We start from the raw sequence: 17,250 nt of genomic DNA on the forward strand, positions 1-17,250 counted from the left end.
TTGATGTGAGATTTTTGGTTTGAACACAAGTCTGCTGGAAAAAAGCAAACACATCAGTAACAGTATTATTTATGATTTTGTTTTGTTTCTTAACCTCAAACAACATAAAAGTAGCCGGTGAGGTATCGTCTAGAGTTCCTTAAAAATTTCTCAATGCCCATGGACTAGAAGTAAACAGCAAAAATGACTGCATTGTTTCTACCTTTTCAGAGCGAGAATTTTGTTTTCTATCTAAAGTTAGGAGTGTATACTTACTGTTGAGAGCTGTGTTGTACTATGGAGAGTCTAGTTAAATTATCAGGGTAGTATCTCTTAGCCAAACCTGTACCCATTTGCTCGGTACTTGCCCTGGCGTTTCCTTTCTCCTTTAATCTGCTTAAAAGAGAATACTGCACGCAAACCAAGTGTGGCAACCTAATTCCATTGCCGGAGATTCCTCTGCACATCGATTCAGACCATTTAAGTGTTCTTCTGTTTTCTTTACACCAAAAAAAAAAAAAAAAAAAAAAAAAAAAAAAAAAATCACCAAACAAACAACCCCCCCCCACTTGGTGCTTGTTAGGGCCTCAACAGGAGACTTATCTATTAAAACAGAAAGCAAAAAAAAAAAAGCTACAAGTCTTGCATATCTTCATCCATCTGAACTGTTTGCAGTTTGGCAAGTTCTTTTTTGTCCGTTTCCAGTTCTTCACAAACCGTGTCAACCATGTTACTCATAACATACTTGGATTTTGAATCCAGCATCATTAAATTGCCAGTTGACTTACTCTCAGAATTGGGTAAGAAATTCTCTTTGACGTCGGGTACGGCTTGCAGAACTAACCTGTTCTCTCTGACAAAATCTTGATGTACTTGTGCAGAGGGGTGGCTGACACGGTCTCCGCTTGTAGAAACGATTTCTCCAAGCGCAGGCTGTGCTGTAGAAATGGACAACAGATCTTGACTGGTAATGAGGGAACAGTTCTGAAGGGTTGCATAGTTAGTGTTGCTGATAGATATCACGGTAGAGGTACTGGTCACAGGCGACGACATGGACTGGCTCTCCGAGATACTAGAGTTCAGTTCTGCAGCATTTAAGAGAGTTGGTGGTGTGAGGGAAAAATTATGTGAGGGCGTTACATTCACTAACGAGGAGGCCAGGGACTGGAGTCCTCCGCTGGATATATTTTCAGAAGACATGTTTACATTTAGTTGCGTGTTCTGACTGACTGGCATCAACTGAGAAAACACAAGGCTTCTTTCCAGTCCTTCTTGCTTGACAGAGCCTACTGCCTGGCCTGAATTGGGAACTGTATAAACGACTGCACTCGGAGCGAGAGGGCTGAAGAAAACCTTTCCTTGCTGCACTGTTGAAGACTCAGTCGTAAAAGTTCCCCCGTCGGATGTGCTGGGATTTACTGAAACATTACCTGGAAAAAAGGAAGCAAAAGAAAGGAAAACACCGATTATAGTTGGCAGAGAATTGTGCAGGCCTTTTGTTAAGACGTTTTGGTCTTTTTAATGTTTGCAGTACACATATATGCTAATATTTCATGGAACACAGAGCAGTGTTGTTTTTAACAGGTGAGAGAAAATTTGGTATGAAGAAATAAAAGCCACTAATAGAAACTGCTTCTAGAAATAAAAAAATAAAGGTAGGTTCTGGTATATTAGGTATCTTTCAGACTCTCATTAAGGGGCAAACAGTCCCTGGCCATGTGATTAAAATGAACATGCTTTGGCCTTCACTAGCTGCCACCACTCAGTTTCTAATAATAGAAGCATGAAAAGCTATTAAAGATAGTTCAGTGACAGACTACAGCTCATGTGTGGGAAACTGGAGACACGTCACATGAAATCCACTACTGCTGGGCAGAACCTACCTGAATCAGCCCCCGCAGAGAAAACGTCAAAAACCAGTTACTTCTATCAGGTCAACTAGGTAGTCCATCAAGCATTCCGATGTATTGCCTTTCACCTCGCTTTATCACGTATTTCTAAAAGTCTATCCCTACCACATCTACCACGCTGTGTAAAGCCACCCAGCAACTGTCGACCCTCACTGAAAGCCATGGCACCGCTTGGTGATGTTCTAGCTAGCCAGTGCAAGGAGTGGTGGCCAGAGACAACCTGAAGTTGGTTTACTGGGCATGCCATGTAAATTGTCATAATCATTCCTGAAATAAGATACACTGGCTCTCAGGACTGTGTCCCACTTCAAACACCTCTCTTTCTCAAAAGCAGTTTAATTATAATGTTAAGAGGCTACAGTTGGAGACACCTTAATTTTTTAGAACAGAACTGAAGATGCATTTCTCACCTAGGGAATACTTTAGCTCTCTATTCATTTCCAAAAAATCATCACTGATTAATGTAAGAAGTTACTCATATGTATAAAACAGAAGAATAAAGCGAGGCAACTTGAAGTTACCTGGCAATAAGGTATCATTTACTGTAGCTTACTTAAAATAGCCTGCAGCACACTTCACTTGGAATAGGCAGCTAGCTATCCATTCATCTGGTGTTAAGAAAAACAAACAGAAAAAAAAACCGAAACAGCAAATACGGATCTTGACTTTTCTCTGCACCAGACTAGCTACATTGTGGATCACTCTCCAGTGGAAATTGCTGTTTTTACCAATGGGGAAAATGTTCAGAGAGTAGCTTACTATGCATCTTAAGACTTTCAAATACAGTAGTCCCACACTACTGAAGGAACAGAACTTTCTTTCTCACCTTTACTAGCTGTCAGTTTATGCCTTGGAACATGTGGACTAAACGGCTTTTGTAATTACAGGTGGTATTCAGTCAAATGACTTTGCTTTTTAATCTTGCTCGAACTACATACTGATAGCTTCCAGTGACTGCACGTGCCACATTTTAGGCATATAATTTTGCACCCATTTCAAATGTGTTTGTACAGCTTCAGTGTTCCTCCACCTATTACTTTAACAGCAAGAATAATTCACTCCCTATACACATTTAATTCAAATAATATAACACAAGCACAGTTTGATTTTCATTATAGTACTCAAGGTTCCTGAGACTCGAGAGATTCATTTAAGTTTAATCATTTTCATAACCAAAGATACAGTGGCTAATGAGTAACAAAGGTGTTCAGTTATGCTTTATTGCAGACCTGCTTCAAAACAAGGATCCAGAACTAGGCTTGTGCTCCCTGGGATTCCTCCCGGCTGCCCACAAGTTTCGGTCTATGGTATGTTAAGACAAACTCTAAAGCAAACTTGGGGAGGAGCCTGCGCGCTTGGCACGTGAACCTGCGATGACATATTTCCCTTGGACTGGGGGCAGTTTTATCCAAACACACTTGCCTTTTATATCTATGAGCTATTGCATATTCCTATTGTTTCCCAGCAGTTTAATCTTTCTTAATTACAGAACAGAAAATGTACGAGTGTAACTGCTTGGTCTTGTTGTGTCTATAGTCACTTAAAATTTATTTTTATGAAAGGCTTTAGTTAAAAAAAAACAACCCCAAAAAACCCAAAACAACGACCACAAGAACAACAACAGTAACAATTTCCAGCTGCCACAATTTTCATTTTTATGAACCTTCTCTTTAAAAGGATTCAATGGCAAATGGTGAATATTTTGAATTACTGAAACGTGTAAAATTTACAGATATTTGTGAAGACTAGTCTCACAGACTTCTGAGAACAGCATGAGATGAAAGGGGTGTAAAATACCAGACCCCCTTCTCTGCCCTTAGCAGAGGAGCTCAACCTCATGTAACAGTCTACCCACGAGCATAACCCATTATAAAGGCAGGCAAAAGGTATTATTTGATGTACGGCATGTGGCTGAGATACAACGCTGTTACCTCAGAGGAAAAATACCACGGCTTCTAAAATGTGAAGTATGCCTGATCCCAACTTTTCCTCGTATCTCTTACTGTAACACACAAAACTTTTACCTTGTGAAGCTGCCACAGAAACCGGAGGGAGCTGCAGAGAAGAAAAACCGATGCTTCCGTTCAGCAGTTGGCCATTTGTTCCTGAATTGGGGATCTGGACAATGCCATACTGGTTTATTTGGACAGGAGCAGTAAAAGTAACTACAGAGCCTCCATCTTGGGAAGCAGCAGTTTGTACGCTTTCCCTTTTCACCTCTGAGCTTGGTATCAATCCTGGGAATGAGACTGGGATGTTGCTTGGGCTGAAGGTGGCTGCTGCAGCGTTGGGGACTGAAGCCTGAAGAAGTTTGAAGTCCTTAACATCTTCTGATGAAGATGACAGTATGTCAGTAATGGATACCCCGTTGCTCACAACACTCGACGTGGTTTTGGGCGAATTTAAGGTAACCGTCTGCGAAGCCCCCACGCTGAGTCCATTGAGAATGACACCGTTGGGTCCCTGAAGAAAAGAACTACCATTAAGAAAAACAGGAGAGGTACTGGCAGGCACGAGGTTTCCATTCAACAAGACGCCAGATGAGCTCAAGGCTATTTTAGTGTTTCCGAGCTGCTGCATGTAGACAGGCTCCATGTGGCCAGGAAGGCTGAGGCTGGTAATGCCATCGGACGAGCTGGAGAGTGGATGGGGAGATAAATCCTCCTGTCCCTTACTGGATTCATCTTCTGTGCTAGGGTTGCCGTCTGACTCGCTACAGGAAAAAAATGGAGAGATGACATGGCATTACTACGGTGTGCCAGCGAGCTCTGCACCAAGGGGGGCTCCTTGCTTTGATACAGTTTGTGAGAGTTTTCCCGAGTTATTTTTTCTGTGTTTTGCCTTTACCAGGCACGTTAAACGAATTTCAAGTGAAGGGGGAGGTTCCTTTGGAAAGGGCACATCAAAGCAGCGGCTCGCCGTGGACAAACTTTAGAGACTGGGCTATGGGCCTGTAAATAAATCCCCTCTCCGTGGGCATCCGACCCGGGCGACCCAAGGGGGGCTGCCCGGGGCCCCCCTCCGCCGGCCGAGGGTGCCCACACGTGCGAGACCGGCCGCAGCCATTTGGCAAATCGCTGGGCGGCAGCCGCGGGAGGGGAGAGCAGGCCGGGAAGCGCCGCCCGACCCTCCCGGCCTCCGCCTGCCGCCCCCGGCCCGCGGGGAGGGGGGCCCCGCACTGCCCGCCGGTGCCGGCGGAGCCACCTCAGGCTGTGTCCGGGGGCGGGAGCAGCTTTTGTGCCGCGCCCGGCGGGGCCGCCGCCGCCCCGGCCCCGCCGAGCCCCTCCGCCCGGAGCTGCGCCGGGTTTTTTTGCTGACTGGTCCGCCCTCGACTGCATTTTTCGGCCGCTCCCTCCCTCCCCCCTCCGGCCGCTCGCCCTTTGATGTGTCCCGCGGAGGGGGCCGCGGCGGCACAATCGCGCCCTTGGTTCAGAAATGCCTCGGGGCCCTCCGCCGGCCGCCGCTTTTTTTTTTTTTTCCCCCCCTCCTTTCTCCCGTCCTGCCCCTCTGCCCGCTCCTTCTCCCCTCCCTGCTCCGGGAGGCGGGGAGGGGGGGCGGCAGCGGAGAGGTCACCTCCACCTGCCCGCCTCACGGCGCCGAGCCCCGCCGCGGCCCCTCCGCGCCGCGAAGAGGGAGCCCCGGACCGGGCGCGGTCGGAGCGGGGCCGGGCGGGGGAGGCTCTCCCGCCCCGCCGGGCGCTAAACGGCCTCGGGGCTGGAGGCGGAGGCCTGCGGCGGGTCAGGCCCGGCGGTGCCGCCGCTGAGGCCCGGCACAGCCGGCCCCGCTCCTCCGCTGAAACCCGAGCCCGGCCCGCTCCCGAGTCAGGTTTCAAAACAGAGCGAGCGGCGGGACCCCACACCCCCGCGCGTCCCGCGGCCGCCGTCAATGATTAACTCTGTCAGGCGCGACGATTAAACAAAAACAAGGGGAGTGGGGAACACACGCCCCCCCCCCCCCGGAGCCCGCCGCGCCGCCGGTATCGGCGGAGCGCCCGGCGGCCCACCCGGCGCGGGGGGAAGGGGCGGCGGGGCCGGGGCTCCCCCGCGCCGCGGCTCGCGTGCCTGCGTGCCCGGGCCGGGGGGTGTGTTGGGCGCGGAGGAGCGGGGAGGGGGAAGGAGGGGAGGACGAGGCGCACCGAAGGTAAGCGCCATGTTTGCAAGGGAAGAAAGAGCCGGGAGAGGGAAGAAGGCAGGCAGGCGGGAGAGGGGGCGGGGAGGAAAGTTTGCCCTCACCTTTTGGACTGGGTCTCGGAGGGGTTGCGGTCCCGCTGCCTGCGGTTCTTGAACCAGTTGCTGACCTGGGTGAGGGACAGGCCGGTGATCTTGGCCAGGTTGCGCTTCTCGGCCGGCGAGGGGTACCGGTTCTGCTTGTAGAGTTCCTTCAGCGCGTTGCGGGACTTCTCCTTGAAGCAGTAGACCGTCTCCTCGCCGTCCCAGATCGTCCTGGGCAGAGGGTATTTCCTCCGCAGCCTGTACTTGTCCACCGCCCCCAGGGGTCTGCCCCGGGCTCGCTCCGCCTCGGTGTAGCGAGCCTTGTACCAGAGCTCCTGCAGCAGCGGGTGGTTGGAGGAGTCGAAGTTGTGGCTCTCCAGGATGCTGTAGAGCTCGGCGTAGATGCCCTGGTGGAAAGCCACCAGCGCCCGGGCTTTCATCAGGCTCTCGTTGCCACGTAGCAGATCGCTCGGGGGCAAAGACCACAGGAACCTGGCCAGGCGGTCCAGGTTCCCACCTTGCTGCAGCGCCTCGCAGACGCAGGCGACGTGGTCCGGGGAGAAAGCCAGGGGGGTCTGCGAGGAGGAGGAGGAGGAGGAAGAAGAAGAAGAGGAGGCGGAGGAGGGAGAGGAGGCAGCGTGGTGATTCCTGGCCAGGAGTTCCGTGTGGAGCAGTACCTGGTCCGCGGCTCCCTCCTCCCCGGCGGCGGCGGCGGCGGAGCCAGCGTGCTCCATGGGGAACGGGGCCGCGGCGGGAGGGGGCGGCGGCGCGGAGTTGAGAGCTCCCGCCGCGGCCCCGTCGGGGGGCACCTTGCTGGCTTCAGAGAGGATTTCCATCACATTTTCCTGCTTGATCTCCACCGTGTTCGTGATCTCGTCCGTGGGGGAGGCAGAAGACATGTTTCGGTTTGTTTTCCTTTTTTTTTTTTCTTTTTTTTTTTCCTCCCCCTTCCCCTTCCCCCCGTCCCCTTCTCCTCCTCTCCCCCCTTCCTATCTCTTTGGAAAGCCCACTCCTCCTCCTCCTCCTGCTGCTGCTGCTGCTCTCAGCCGGCTCTAGCCGATCAGGTTTCCTCCCGGCCACGCAATAACCATTAAAGATAGCTGCTATAGCAAAGTAGTGTAAACGGGCTCCTCTCCGCGGCTCCCCCCAACGTGACTCCCAGCCCCGCTGCAATACTATATGGCACCGCAGCCTGCTGGCTCGGCCGCGCCTGCCCATTGGCTGCGCCGCGTCGGAGGGGCGGGGGCTCCCGCGTCTCCAGGGCAACCGTCAATCAAGCGGCCCCGCTCCTCTCCTCTCCCCCCCCGCCCTTCCCACCCCACCTCCACCTGGAGCGCGGCGCCCCGCCGCAGGGACGCCCCCGCGGGCGGCGGCAGCTCCCCTCACCTGCACCGCCGTGAAAGCGCCTTGCCCCGGGCAGGGAGGGCGGAATTAAAACTCTGAGGGTGTGAGGTGGTAGTTACTCGGGGTGAGGTACGGCACCTCGGCCGGGCCGGGAGCAGGGCCCGGGGCACCCCACGAGGGAGCTACCGCCCCGCAGCGGCCTCCTGTTGGTTATTCATTAGGCGGGAGCGCCCTGCCCTTCCCCCCCCAGTTACAACCGGAGCTCTCGGGCTGGCACAGGCTGCCCACCTCACCAGGCAGGTGCTCCCCGGGGACGCTTATACCTGCTCGCCCCGGCCCCCTCTGACGCTGGCTGGCCCTGCCTGGCCGTGGTCGGGGCCGGGAGGGGTGCGGAGCGGAGCGAGACGGGCCGGGCCGGGCCCTCGCGGCGTGCGGAACGCGCGGGGCGGGGAGCGGCGCAGGCGGACCGCTTTGGTTGCGGCACCGCGCGGCGGAAGGCGGAAGGCGCGGAGGGAGGGAAGAAGGAAGGAAGGGAGGCAGGGAAGAAGGGGGAGGCGGTGGTGGCGGCCATGGATGACCAGGGCTGCCCGCGGTGCAAGACCACCAAGTATCGCAACCCCTCCTTGAAGCTGATGGTCAACGTCTGCGGGCACACGCTGTGAGTGGGGCCGCCGCCCCGCCCTCGGGGGCGCCTGGGGGGGAGACGGGTGGGGTGAGGGGAGAGGCGCCTCGGCCCAGGGCTCCTCTTCTGCGGGGGGGGGACCGGGCAGCGGGGCCTGAGGGGAACGGTTGCTTCCCCGGCTGGTCCGGGGGTGGGGGTGACCCCGGCTCGGCGAGGCTCCGCCAAACCCGTGCAGGCGTTTGCGAGGCGGGCCGCTGCGGCTCCCCTCGTTTGCCTCTCCCGGCGGCAGCGTTGCAGCCAGCGGTTCCGTTCCAGGCCAGGGGCTGGATCGCGGTGTGGGCCTGAAGCGCTGCTGTCGGCTGTCTCTCTGCGATTAACTGCTCGGGGAGGACAGGGGACTTGGCGTGCTCGGTGTGGACTGGGGTGCCGGCTCCTGTCCCCCAGGGGGGTGTGCGGCTTCAGGGTATGAAATAGGGAGCGTAGAGAAAAGTATATCTTTCATCAACTCAAAACACTTTTCATTTGTATTTAATACTGTGCTCGGATAATTAAGGAAAAAAAAGTTGATTTGTTTTATTTGTTGGAGTGTTAATTCTCCTGAATGGGGAATACTTTGAAGGTTTGATGCTGTTTTGAATGTTAGAAAATCCTCTTGTGAATCTGTGCTGATGGTGTTGTTTACTCATTCAGTATTTTTTTGCAGCAAGAGTTACAACTTTTTTGTTTTCTCTCCAAAGATGAACACTTAGGTAATTCCCCCCCTGGCTCTAGCTGATTTAAGGCATACATAGCCTGAACTCGTTCACTTTCACGCCCGGAGATCTTCCTTAGTTAGTGTGAAAGCTTTAAGTTCTTTTTAGCTACACATGATAGAAGTCTCATATTGCAGTAGCAGCCCTTTCTGGGTTTTATGTTTGTTTTCCTGTGTCTTTTCATCTTTCCTGTGATATCTATATTGAGCTGTTTATTTTTTCAAACTATGTTGAAAAAACACAGCCTGAAAGCTCTAACTTGATATACTGTTGTAAGTGAACATGATGAAGGAACTGGATTGCAATAAAGGGTTTATGTGGTTTGTTTGTTTGTTTGTTTTTTTAAGAAAAAAAAAAAGTGTTAGTTTTCATCCGGTTCTCTGTGGCCACACAAACACTTCTGTTGCCACGACGGGAGGCATGTGGGAGAGCAGATGATCTCCTGGTAGTGGTGGTGTGGGAGAGCGTGGCAGCAGGAGTGCCCCTTTGGTGATAGTGATGCTGGCTGTGTAAAGGTGCAGTGTTAGCTGGAGTTCAGAAGGTAACAGCCACATTTAGGCAAGGCTATGCAGCTTTAAAATGATGCTTCTATTTTGTATTCCCTTGAAGATAAAAGGACTAATGGTCTTGATGACCTTCTGCTTTCCAGCTCCTCCAGAGCCGCTTCCAGCAGAGGACAGCATGTTTCAGTTTGCTCTCCTGCTTTGGTTCTCAGTGAGTTTGTTTTGTAGCTGAGCTTCTCCTGAGAAAATTTGTCATGTTTTGTGCTTTACTGGGTCCAGCTGCTGACACCTTATTTGGGGTTGATGTCACTGTCTTGCTTTCCTTGTTTCTTCCCAGCTGCACAAGGACTGCCTCTGCTTCCTCCAGTTCTTGTTGTCTGTACTTCTGCATTTGGCAAGTGTTTTCTCCGAGACCAGACGTCTGGATCTGTGTGGCTCTGGGTTGAGCCAGTCAGGTATCTCTGCAGGGTACTTGCTGGGAGAGAGCTATGCAGACCCACCCAGACTGACCTTACCTGGACCCAGCAAGGTCTGTTAGTCCCTCCTTTACCTTTCCAGAAAAGTGTGTGTCTGTAGCTGGGCACCACTGCTTTAAATATATGTGCACGAGGGTAGAGTTGAACTCACCATGTAAGTCAGATCTCTGGATTTCTTTGGTTTTGTTGTAATTGAGGACTCTCCGTCTTCATGTTGTTCAAGTGGGTCACTTTTCCTCTGTAATATCCTTCCAATAATCCCTGTAAGGTTGTGTTTTTATTATTATTTCCGTATGATGTTACGAAGCGTTTATGCTGGAAGTCGTTTCTTAGTAATGGTTAATAAACTCTCGTACTAACTGCTCTAGAAGCTGGAAGCTCAGATGAGGCACTTGTGAATGAAGTATGAGGGCAAAAAGGGAGGTATTTGACATTTGTTCTTTCATAAATTCACCGTGTTTCAGGCATAAGGAGGGAATGTCTAGTTCTCAAAGCAAATGAGCTAACATAAACTTTTGGTGGAGATTTACCCTTCTTAGGCAACCTATTCAGAAAGTTTGCTGTTCTTACCATTGAAAATACTTATCCTAATTTCTAATCTAAATTTATTTGTTATAATTTAAGCATTTAAGAATTCTAACACGCTTTTTGTACACCTTGTGAACTCTTTGTTACACCTCTTCTGCAGGAATGTGTCACATGTTTTGGGGTCTTTCTGGTGTTTTTCACACTTAAGAAATCCCACTCCTTCAGTCTCCTCTCTTCAGTGATTTTTAATTTTTTTTTATATACACCTGTGGGCTATTCCTACTGCTTTTCTTGAGGCTTTTTCCACTTGGTTTGCATTTTTCTGGAGCACTGGGACTGGACACGGTGCTCCATCTGAGTCCTTAGTACAACAGGCAGAGTCAAAATTATTTCATGTGCTTTTCATATGATACCTGCATTTCATAAATCTCAGTAGGACAGTGAGTCTTTATGTATTTTTTTATTTTTTGCAGAGATATGTGTGATTTATGTTCAGCATAAACCCCAGATTTTTCAGCACTTACCACTCTGACACACCTCTGGGCAGAACAGTATTTAACCCTTCCATGTTGTGTTATGCAGCTGATTATTCTTATCCTTTTGCTCTGTCAAACTACTATTACTTTAAGTGACTTTTGCTCTGCTTCAAGTGACTTTGGATTCTTATTCCCTCCATGCAACATCATCCTCTGTTAACTTAATAAAATGACCTTTTTGTCCTGATGATTTTCAGCGTGTAATTTGTGGACAAGATGTTGTCTGGGAGATCTTAAAAATTGTTGCTCGTGACCATAAGAAATCAGACTGAGGCAGAACAAAATAGGGAGTTGCCTGCAGCAAGTTCCTTGCTGAATAGCCTTCACGCCACCCTCCCAAGCTACTTTTTGTAACAGTGGAGAATACTACAAGATTAGAACCAGGTGAATGGGCTTGCTATGTATTTTCTCTCTGACTGAAATAATGATAACTTCTCTCTGGGTATGGGTTTCTAATCACTTCTCATTACTTCAGTATGTACTGTATTTGTTTAGATTATATGACCGTTGATTTAAGAGTGTCAAAAGACCGGTTAAACCAAAACTATATTGCCTGTAGTTGCTGTTTTGCTACCTACATTGTTACTGTGTCATTGCAGGAAATTATATTCGTTTGATATGTTCTTAACAAATTGTGTGTTGGATCTTACCTGCTTTGTTATCCAAAATATGCAGGAGATAGGTCATTTGTCTGATTATTTATTTAAGCATTTTCCCAGGGACTGACAGTAACCCTGACTGGTCTGTGTTTCCCTGTGTATTTGGTTTCCTGCTCTTTAGAGGCAGGTGCTTTTGCCCTTCTTCAAGCTGCTGGAACTTAATGCAGAGAGCAGAGATGATCTTTGATAACTGCCTTTGTCTGTTTTCAAAGGGTAAATACTATGTCTGCTAGATTTGAAAACCTTGAAGTACTCTTTTAATGCTGTAACCCCTGAATATAGTCTATAGGTTTATGGACTGCAAGTGCATAGGTTTATGGAAGCTTATTGAGTTGTCTGCAGAAGCATATTGCCTGTATCATGCTTTCTGTTTGCAGTTTGACCATAAATATGCATGGGAAATTCACAGTCTTGACTTTGTTGGCTTGGGAGGTTTGGAGCAATTGCTGTAACATGTTTCCCAGTTGCTGTGATATGAGTTACACTAGCCAGTTAATCTGCTTTAGTGAAAGAAGATCGATGCAGAAAATGCCCCAAGTGCTTTGGCATTATCTGTTAGAGATTTTTCCTTCCTATTCAGTAGTGGGTTAATGCACTCCTACTTTAGCTGCTCTTTCTTTCGTGGGAGGCCTTCTGAAGGAGTATTTTCATGTTACTTTCAGTGCTGCCTCCCAGTAGTTTCTTACCTAATGCTTTGACCTTTCCTATTTTGTTAACTGTTTGTGCTGTTCACTTTAAGTGGCATTCAGTGATTTGATTTGCACTGGGGCAAAATCTCTTGAATTTCAAATCGTTAAAGAGCCTATACTTAGCCGAGATGATTTGTCACTAAGCTTCAGATCTTTCTCCTGGGTTTCAGATAGCTTGTGGTTTTACCATTAGTACATTTTCTTTATTCTGTGGCGCTCTGTTTTGCCCTGCTGAAGAATTTGCCCTGAGAAGTTGCCTTCTTATGCCTTCTGTCAGCCACGTTGTTTTCACTTTCATGTTCTTGATGAGTTCCTCCCCCTTGGTTAGAATGAAACTAGAAGAGCCTATCTTTTATTGTGTTGGGGTTTTTTTCCTTGTTTTTTTTCTTTTCACCTCCTATATAAACAAAGTTAACTCAAACTATTTGAGAACTTGTTGGGCAATGTGTGTTCTGTTTGGCAGTGAAGGTTCCTCTTGCTATGAAGTCCTGTACTTTGGAGGTTTGGCTGTTCATTCTTCTCCTCTTCCCCACTTCATAAATTTAAATCTCTCTTGTCTGGGGTAGTTACTCTGTGTTACAGTGCCTGTGTTGTCCTCCTATCTCTCTTTTACTGTGACCTTGATCCTGCCAACAAATTCATTCTGGATCTTAGCACCAACATATGCAGATAGCATTTCTCCTTTGTCCTTTGTGTATCTTCCTGTATCAGTGTGCTTGACCCTAGGTTAGAACAACTCACAGTGGCTTTCTCTTAATGCTGCATGTTTCCTGTGTTCAGTTCCGCCATGGTCAGTGGGGCTCTGGAATGTGTTCATGTCCACTTGTGGCAGAGCAGGGGTCAGCGTGCTGATAAGCAGAGCAGTGCTGCAGTGGAGATACGGGGTAGGCAGATGAGTGTGGGAGGATGAAATCGGGCATTGGGTCTCGGCTGTAAACATCTCAAGTTGGGCCCCCATTGCAGTTTATTCCAATGGAACCATGCCAAGCCTTACAATTATGGGAATGGGCTTTTTTGCGGGGGTTATGTCTTAGTATTTTGTTTTCCTTGATTATTGCTTCTTGACCAGTATCGCCAAAAGTGTAATACCATGTGTTTTTGGCATTAAGAGTAATGTTAAATAAGCCTTTTCCACTATAAATCTTCCCTGTCGTGGGGAGGGAGTATGATAAATTAGCAGTTAAAAGTTGTTCTAGAATAGGACTTAGTATGGAAATGCTCAGTTCAAGAATAATGAATGTCATCTTAGGTTTATTTTCTTAAGTATAACAGAGGTTCAAGACATCAGATACTTGGCTTTAAAGATGCTTTTGTGTGTGGGGAAAGTGTGTCTAATTATGGAGCAATGCTTGATTAAAACTTTGCAACGCATTAATTTCTAAGGTGCATGGATGGCTTTGCCTTCTTATAGAAGTTCACTCAAGAATTATATTCAAAAGCCTTTGTGCATGCATGACAATTTTTGATTATTCAGACGATTACTAATGTCTTTTCTGAGTGTACAGATGCTGGGTGCATGCTTGCCAATGGAGTTGTAATCCACCTTGGCTCCATTTGAGACCATGAATTATCTTTTACTTTGCCTGCTTGGATTTCATTGCCTATGTTGAGTTTGAGGAGGCAGGTTAAGCGTATCCCACTGATTTACTTACATAAAGAGGAAAGGAAATGCATCCACTGAAAACTGCACTGAAAGAATGTTAAGGTTGTTACTGCAAACAGGACTGGGTAAAGAAATTTACTGTTGCCTGTAAACTTGGACCATATGGTCTCCAACAATCAGATGCAAAAGTCTTAGGTAAAAAAGGTAAGTTAATTGCGGCTGCTGGTTCAGGTTTGTTGTCCCACTGCCTGCTATAGGGAGGAGGGGGGAAACTGGTATGTAAAGCGCTTTTTTCAGAGTCAGTCCTGCTGCTCCAGATACCTGTGACCCATTCTGATTTGTAGAGAGAGAAAATGTGGATATCTGCAGACCAACAGAAGCAAAGAAACTCCCCTTCCTCCCCAGTGTCACACCAGTTTATGCTGTCTCCGCAAAGCGTCTTTCCCATGCTTGACATCTCTGGGAGAGAGGGGCCTGGGTACCAGAGCAGCCTTCACAGAAAACTGATATGTTGGATTTCAGCTGCTGCCAGTGTAGTGGTTTTGGGTTTGTTTCTGTACTGCTGCAGTCTTAGATGGCAGTTAATGAACTTGCTCTATTAGAAGCTTTTCTGGTGTCCTTTTCCTGTCCACAAGAGACTTACGGAAAGGTGTCTAGGCTCCTTATTAAAATTCCACTTTTATTTCTCCTTTTCCCGGAGGGAGATGTGTTTGTTTCTCACTTAATTTGTTAATAAGGCTTCAAAATGAAGACAGTGTAACAATGCTTACTATCTCTAGGCCCAGCTTTGTGTTGCTCAGGGGAGACATCAATTCACCAAGTTGTGTTGTGGGGATTCTGTAATCTGCCCTGCACCCTGTTATGGCTGTTCCAGGGATTCATTAGGGGGTGAGTGCATCCTCGGAGAGCTCTTAATTGCAGTGCCAATGGCTGCTAAAATGAAGAAACCTCTGTTTCTTTATTTGCTTTTTTATTTTAATGTTAGGAGCATTTGGAGTTTTGTGGCCGTCAAATTCTCCAGGAGTTGGAAGTAGGAACATCCCTGGTGAATTTGGGGGGGTGGAGTCTCTTGCCAGCATGTGGGGCTGGAGTTGTCAAAAAAAAGTTTGGAATCTTCTTGTTTAAACTCTTTCCAAGCGAGAGGATCGCTTGGCTTCCTGCTGCATTCTTCTCTGCAGTGTGGTTCAAGAAAATGCCTTTCTTCCAAGATGGGGAGAAGCCCTGGAGGTTGTGGAAAATAATATAAAACTATTTCTGCTAAGTGAGTTTCAGTGAAGAAGCCTAGCTGGAGGTAGGCAGTGAGGATCTGTCAGACCTGTAACTTTCGGCTTGCGCATGTGGGAATTAGGTGCCTAAATTTGTATTTGTATTTTATTCAGAAAGCTTTTTTTCCTAAAGAAAGCATCTTAAATGCGAGATATACAGGGACAATGATACTTTGTTCAGGGCTGTCATTTGTAACAAGGTTGGCTGTGATGTATGTGATTTTTAGGCCACCAGATTTCTATTCATATAGAAGCTGAGGTACAGGCTCATGAGTGCAAACGATACGAGTAGTGCTGGTTGAACCATCGTAACATGCACATGGATGTAGGACTTGTGAATGGGCCGCAGGCGCAACGAAATGAGCCACCAGACTCTGGTATTTGCTGGACCTTGTAGGAGTTGATCCAGTTTGCTAACCTGGCAGAAAATGAGAAGCTTTTTTGATAGGTTAATGCGGTGATGTTTCCACAGGATTAGTGAGTTGTCATGGCTTGTGAATGGTTAGATAGGCATCAGAGATGGTGCAAGGCAATCTGTAGGAACGTGTGTCCACAAGTAAGGTAGGAATATGGTTGAAGGAAGGTCCTTTTTGTGGCAATGTTAATTTAGCTGGTGCCGTTTTGTGAAGCTGCATGCTTAAAAAGCTGGCTTATCTGGGAGAGCATGTGCTCTATTTTGTCTCTTAGGCTTGCTTCCTTGCTACTTGTGCCATATCACATCTCAAATTAGATTCCTGAGTAGTAGATCGTTACTTGCATGAAAAGTGTAAGTAGTCTTGGTCGACTAAAGCAGATTGGGACTAGATACAGCTATGAACAATCAGAACAGGAACTTTGTGTGGCCCTAAAAATGCCTACTTTGCTTTGGGGAGATAAGTAATGAAAACTGTGTAATGTATTTAATTCCCAACAATTTACATCTGGGAGAATTCTCTTCATTTCTACTGGGTGAGCTGGGAGACACATCAGGGAGGTTTTTACTCATGTTTGTCAGATCTACCACGGGAAGCTAGGTTGACTGGTGCTTGTTTGAAATAGTTGCACAATCATAGCCTGTCTGCATCCACAAAGGAAGAAGCAAAATTACTTTTTTTTTTAAAAGTGGAATGTATTCCCTCAGAAAGAAAGCTTTTTCATGACTTCTTAGGGAATAAATATCTAGGTCATCTTTCTTCTTTGTCTTTTTGGAGTTATTCCTGTTTTTATTAATTGGGATTAGATGCTCTTTGGACTCTGTTCTATCCCATTACTCTTCCGAAGTCTCTCTGAGTTAGTCATGAGAGGTGATTAAATCATTGCTGAAATACCCAAGAGGTTGCTTCCTTCTGCCATCCAGTTTTGACAATGAATATTTGCTTTTAAATTTGGCTCTGAGCCATGGTCTTAATACTTCTGATGAAGTGGTGTTAATGCCTCAGGTATATTATTATTTTGTTTTAAAACTGACATATTTAGAAAATCTTTTCTTGGTTGAACTATCAAATGGCATGTCTCGCTTTTTTCTTTCTTTTAATTGCATCTACTGCATTATAATTCAAACCAATGATTCTGCAGGTTTGTGAGGAAGAAGGGCGTTTGGCTTGCTTCTATGTGGTTGCATTAACTGCCAAATGTTAATAAGCGGTATGCATAGGTTTAATATTTATGAAATTAAGCAAATATGTGCCTGAGTAATTTTAAAAAGCATGTCTCAGTAATTGTAAATTCACAGCAGAGCAGATCTGAAGTGCCCTCTTGGAGTACCTGGAAGTTGCATTCATGTGTGCTCTTTGTTTGGGGCATTAGTTGTTTGTTTTGTTCCCCCAGGACAACTGAAGGTGAAGTTTGAAGAAAAGCTAGGTCAGAATTTTGGAAACTGAATTGAGTACTCCATTTCCTAGCCAGATCTGAACACTGAAGAAATAAAAAAATCTTCCCTGATAGTACCAGGATATAGGACAAGCAGGGTGCTGAGCTTGTGTTGTGGACGCTTAAGATTCATGTTGCCAGTTCCCTCTTTGGTTTAATGATAATGCAGGAAACAGTGGATGTTTCTTGACAGAAAGGCCACTCCGGCTGTAACAAAAGTTGTAAGTAGTAGTCCTAAGGGTGAACAGAATTTTGTAATGACATCTACTTGGTTTTTCCTTTTTAAAAAATATTCTGCAAGAATAATATTTGAGAAGACGAGATC

The 17,250-nt window shown here is 47.4% G+C and overlaps 2 protein-coding genes across 3 annotated transcripts in view; one reads left to right on the forward strand and one right to left on the reverse strand.

The window, feature by feature from the left end:
• Positions 1-486: 486 nt before the first annotated feature.
• On the reverse strand, positions 487-7,126 carry LOC309405684 (homeobox protein SIX4-like). Its single transcript, XM_082000524.1, has 3 exons — positions 6,122-7,126; positions 3,914-4,602; positions 487-1,409 (listed from the first exon to the last, which is right to left on the reverse strand). Exons 1-3 carry the CDS (start codon positions 6,997-6,999, stop codon positions 613-615), a joined length of 2,364 nt encoding a protein of 787 aa, XP_081856650.1. The 5' UTR covers positions 7,000-7,126; the 3' UTR covers positions 487-612.
• An 887-nt stretch (positions 7,127-8,013) lies between these two features.
• Positions 8,014-17,250, forward strand: part of MNAT1 (MNAT1 component of CDK activating kinase) — a gene marked incomplete at its 5' end in the record, with an annotated part of 125,963 nt that continues 116,726 nt past the window's right edge. For both annotated transcript variants that reach the window (XM_082000260.1, XM_082000261.1), the window contains one exon: positions 8,014-8,102. In XM_082000260.1, the coding sequence (XP_081856386.1) occupies positions 8,014-8,102 (89 nt within the window). The remainder of the gene's footprint in view (positions 8,103-17,250) is intronic.

This window comes from Phaethon aethereus (genome assembly GCF_964289735.1).
Source record: "Phaethon aethereus genome assembly, chromosome: 5".
NCBI lineage: Eukaryota > Metazoa > Chordata > Aves > Phaethontiformes > Phaethontidae > Phaethon > Phaethon aethereus.